We start from the raw sequence: 5625 nt of genomic DNA on the forward strand, positions 1-5625 counted from the left end.
AAAATGAAAAAGAGAAAAATATTGAAGATAGATAGGATTGGCACGTGAACGTAAACTTCTCATAACCATAATTATTTTTTAAATTACTAAATCATGATATAATACCGATCTGACATAGTTTCATTGTAATCAAATAGACACGAGATTTTTTTACCTAAACATTAAGTTCTTATACGGTAAGTGATTTTTTGACCTAATTTTTTTTTAAATGAGATCAGCTCATTAGTAAACAAATTATATAATCAACAAAAAAATAAAAAAAATTGTTTAAAAACCAAAATATTAATTCAATCAAGAATATAAATTTATTTTTTGTATAATATTTTAAAAATAAGTTTTATATAAATTTATCCTGCAGTCTTATCCTAGTATACATTAGAAAAGGATATTTATGACCAAAACGGTGGTGGTGGTCCATACCGGAAACACATGTCGATAAAGATATAAATCGTAAAGATATTAAGTTATTAGCTAAAATGATCACTGCACAAGTAACGGCTCAACAACCAGAATAGAAACGTTTCCTTAGAAAAGTAGTGTGGTCGAGTCTTGCTTTCTGAATATTTACATATATTATTATATATACTATAAAATTACTCGAGCACACCTTCATTTTAAGGGAAGTGGTCATATTTTCTTTACATGCAATGTACAGATTGGTTGAGTCAATATAGCACATGCATGGTGTGCAATAAAATTAAATTAATAATCTTGTGTACAGCCTTTTATCTTCCTTGTTATATAAACCCTAATTTACATACCAAGATCAATTGCCAAGATTCAAAAATATATGAAGAATTATTTTTTGGTAAAATATATGAAGAATTATATCAAAACCGAAGAAAAGAACAAGATATGAAAGTACCACAAAAGCCAAAGATAATATTCATCCCTTACCCGGCGCAAGGCCATGTCACTCCGATCCTCCACCTCGCGTCGGCCTTCCTCAGCCGTGGGTTCTCCCCTGTCGTTATGACTCCCGAGTCTATCCACCGTAGGATCTCGACGACTAACGAGGATCTTGGGATCACGTTCTTGGCCTTATCAGACGGTCAAGAACGTCCGGACGCACTTCCCTCGGACTTCTTCTCCATAGAGAGGTCGATGGAGAACATCATGCCGTCTCAGCTTGAACGATTCCTACTAGACGAAGACGCGGGCGTGGCTTGTGTTGTGGTTGATTTGTTGGCTTCGTGGGCTATAAGAGTGGCTGATCGGTGTGGTGTTCCTGCTGCCGGATTCTGGCCGGTGATGCTCGCTGCTTACCGTATGATCGAATCCATACCAGAGCTAGTAAGGACAGGCATAGTTTCCCGAAAAGGTAATCTGATTTATTTTAATATATATACAACGGTTAATTCTCATATATCGTAATTGAGAAATATATGCCAGATATAATAGAGTGAATCACTTATAAATATGCATACTAGTTTATTTTTGGTTGACAAAATAAATTCATAATATACAATCACGCGAGTCCTATCCAATTTCAACCCTGACACAACCGCGGGATTAGTACAAAACATGGTGTTACATGCTCCGATCTACTTTAGTTTGTATATTTCCACATCCGTCAAAAATGAAAATAATAAATATGGAATATGGCATCAATAATTTCATACATTTGAAAACCAACTGTTTTTTGATACATATGTTAACAAAATATTTGTAACTACCTAAAACGCAATCATTGGAAGCGATAAAGAAAATAAAACCAAAAACAAATAAAGTGAAAGTCTTAACTACAACATGGTTTTATTATTGAATCACAAATGATATTCACATGACATCTAGCGCTTAAGACGCAGCGTTATCGAATATAATGTGAGCATTTGCATATATTATAAGGATTAAGGAGTCATGATATGCATAACAAGTAGGTACTTTCCAGTGAAGAATATATATAAACATAACTTGAACATAAATGTGTTAAGTAATAGCGCATGTTGTACATATTGATATAGATTGGGATTATCTATAACTATGTTTTTTTTTATTCTAAAAAATCTCTAACTATGTATTTAAGATAGAGATTATATAGTTGTAGTTATCTTGTATAGATTGTCTAGTATATTATTAACAAATTTATGTATAAATATGTGAAATACATCAATAAAGATAATCAATTTAAAACCTTGACAATACATAGGTACGTCCGAATGAAGAATGTACGTACTACCTCATGTACTATAACTTATACATAAACAATAATATACCCAAAGAAAAAAAAATAGTAATATACCCAAAGAAAGCCGATGAGAATTAGTATGTCCGTGTACAAATCAACTACGTAAAGCATTTTTAGAGTTTTTTATTTTCTTATAAGTAATGTATTAATTGCTGATGTAATGAGAATATATCTAATGGTTTGCTTTGAATATATATTCCTACCAAGTGGACCAAACATTTAACGTTTATCTCATGGAATTGTCATGCATGTTCTCTGATCCTACCCCGACATCTCGCAGATATCAGTGACTCTCCGTTAACTCCGATGACTGATGACTCCCTCTTTTTGATTTGGGCTTCCCCTTCCTACCCCTTCCTTCTGGGCCTCACTTTTTCGATTGGGTTTCTTTATACGTAATGGCTACTTAGCCCACTAAGCTTTGCTTGTACAATTTGCTCTCTTATGCATTTTAATAGAAAATCTTTTATCAAAAAAAAAAAAATTGTCATGCATGTTGATTGAACCTAATTCTCATATGATCAGTATCGTAGTTTTTTCCGATAGAGCATTTTCGTGAATTTCAAAAATATATTTCCAAGTTAAATTTGAGTTTAAGATGGTATAACAGACAGGGTCTAAAAGACGTAGAGAGATTATACAGTTACAGATAACAATAATTAAGTGGTGTGATCAATCGATTTTATACGTACGTGTTAATATCTAGGTGGTTTCACGAAGCTTTGTTGATCTATTTTCATCGACGTTAGAGAATAGCAAATAAATAATAATGTAGGAACACATGTAACTTAATATGTATACAAAACGGGTTATGTCGATTATTAGTGTATATTGAACACGCTAGACACGAAATACAATTTGTTTAATCTGCTTACTAAATGATTGCATAGTAAGTTACAGTTGTAACTTTTGGTGTAGGCTGTCCTCGACAACCAGAAAGACCATTACTCCTACCGGAGCAACCGCTCCTATACGCCGGAGATCTATTGTGGCTTATCGGTACTCCGACGGCTCAAAAAAGACGATTCAAGTTCTGGCAGAGAACTCTAGAACGAGTAAAAAGTCTCCGGTGGATCTTGGTAAACTCCTTCAAAGACGAATATGAACGTGAATTCATTATTAAAGACAATAACAATCCAAACCCTAAAATTCTTTACGTTGGTCCATCACATAACCAAGCAGCAACAAGTGATAAAACTTTGACCAAGAACCCTAGTTTCTGGGAAGAAGACAGATCTTGTCTTGGTTGGCTACAAGAACAGAAACCAAACTCAGTTATTTACATCTCATTTGGAAGCTGGGTTTCTCCAATAGGAGAATCAAAGATTAGAACGTTGGCATTAGCGTTGGAAGCGTCAGGAAGACCTTTCATTTGGGCATTAAACCGGGTTTGGCAGGAGGGACTTCCACCAGGGTTCGTCCATAGAGTCAAGAACCAAGGAAGGATCGTGCCATGGGCCCCGCAGATTGAAGTTCTTAAGAACGACTCAGTTGGTTGTTACCTGACTCATTGTGGCTGGAACTCAACCATGGAGGTACCTTAAACCTAATTATTCATTACCTAATTATATGTACAAAATATTTCTAAACGTATGAAGTATACATCCATATACAATGTGTATAGTTTTGAGTCATGAGTTGTTTGTGCAATAGGCGGTGGCAAGTTGTCGGAGGCTAGTGTGTTATCCCGTAGCCGGTGACCAGTTTGTGAACTCTAGATACATTGTGGATGTGTGGAAGATCGGGGTGAGAATAAGCGGTTTTGGAGAGAAGGAGGTTGAGGATGGGTTGAGGAAAGTAATGGAGGATGAAGAGATGGGTGAGAGATTGAAGAAGTTGAGAGATAAAGCAATGGGGAATGAAGCTCGTTTGTGTTTGGATAATACTTTTACCATTTTCAAGGATGATATTTGTGGATAAAATATTTGATTATCATTTTGATTGAACCATTGCATTTTTTGACTTTTAAGATAAGCAGGTCAAAAATCATTTATATAACATGACACTTTCTCTCCTCTAAAATGTTCAAATCACCAAGAAAATCTATTGTTAACCCTCAAATTAATGGTTTCAAATGATTAGTATGTGTAATAGTATATAATTAGCCAAAATGATAAGCTGATGAGAATAAGATGTTAAGAAATAATTACTATTAGAATTTTATTTAAAAATAATGTTACGAGATACATAAATGTATGGACGAATTTGCCAAAACTAACCCACAACTTGATTTTAACCCTAAACCTATACCCAAACTTGAATCAAATGCAAAACTAACCTAAAAGCATTGTAAAATTACAGCTCAGCCTCTTGTGACAAAACAAAAAAACAGAAGCCATTTTTACGAATATAGCCCCAGTAAGTCGTCTGAATCGTCTGAGATGTTGGAAGTCGTCTGGACGACTTCAAAGTAAGTCTTCTGGTATAGCTGATCTTAAAAATAATTTATAAATTTTTTAAAAATATTTTGATAAGCGAAAAATTAAAATCATGTAATTATAAACAGTGTTAAGTGATATAAATTAAAATATAACAAAATTGAATTGCTTTCAACATAGATGAGCGTAGGTAGTGAATCATGGTATTCTTTGGTCTAGGGTTTGGCAACATATGTTGTAGTATTGTATGTATTCTTAGGGTTAAATTTTGGAAAGCTTGAATGTTTTTTTTGAAAAATTAATTTTTTACCTATACGTGTTTATTTTTGTGTATAGTAAACACTTTTGAAGTTTAATTTGATTTTATGAAGTGTTTAGTTAGTTAATTAAGTTTAGGGGCTATGTTTAAGGTCTAGACGACTTACATTTCATTCGTCTGGTGAAGAAATTAAAACAGACGACTTACATGTAAGTCGTCCAAATATTCCCGCCTAAATTTTTTATAAAAATTATTTTTCCGCTTAAATAATTAAAACCAGACGACTTACTTGTAAGTCGTCTGAGAAGTCTTCTATTTTAGTTTCCCGCTAAAAATATTTTAATTTTCCACTAAAAATATTAAAGTCTTCTAGACGACTTACAGTCTGAATCAAAAATATTTAACCTAATTGGATTTTTTGTCTCCCTATATAAAGAAAAATTTACACATTCTCTCTTTTCCTCTCAAATGGCTGCAACAAAAATGTAATGTTCATCATTCTAAAACTCTTCAACCTCTCTCTATTCTCTTTGACTTGAAAACACCAAACTTTATATGAATTTTTCAGTTTTGTCTCATGTCTTTCTTACTAATCTATCTTTTTTTGCAGGTTTTTAATCAGATGGTACTCATCTTCCACTCATTTAAAGGTAGATCTATTAATTTTATATATGTATTTTTGTGTGTTCTATAAAGGTAGATTTACCTAATTTTTCACTCATTTTATCTGTTTTTAAGTCATTTGAACTTTTATGGATATGCAAGTTTTTCAGATCTGGATTTGATATGCAGGTTTTTCA

The 5625-nt window shown here is 33.1% G+C and overlaps 1 protein-coding gene across 1 annotated transcript; it reads left to right on the plus strand.

Moving 5' to 3' along the window:
• The first annotated feature begins 766 nt into the window (after window positions 1-766).
• On the plus strand, window positions 767-4161 carry LOC106321181 (UDP-glycosyltransferase 82A1-like). Its single transcript, XM_013759493.1, has 3 exons — window positions 767-1321; window positions 3107-3723; window positions 3842-4161. The coding sequence occupies exons 1-3, from the start codon at window positions 856-858 to the stop codon at window positions 4106-4108; spliced, it is 1350 nt and encodes a 449-aa protein (XP_013614947.1). The 5' UTR covers window positions 767-855; the 3' UTR covers window positions 4109-4161.
• The last annotated feature ends 1464 nt before the right edge of the window (window positions 4162-5625 follow it).

Source organism: Brassica oleracea, unplaced genomic scaffold, assembly GCF_000695525.1.
Source record: "Brassica oleracea var. oleracea cultivar TO1000 unplaced genomic scaffold, BOL UnpScaffold01291, whole genome shotgun sequence".
In the NCBI taxonomy this organism is placed as follows: domain Eukaryota; kingdom Viridiplantae; phylum Streptophyta; class Magnoliopsida; order Brassicales; family Brassicaceae; genus Brassica; species Brassica oleracea.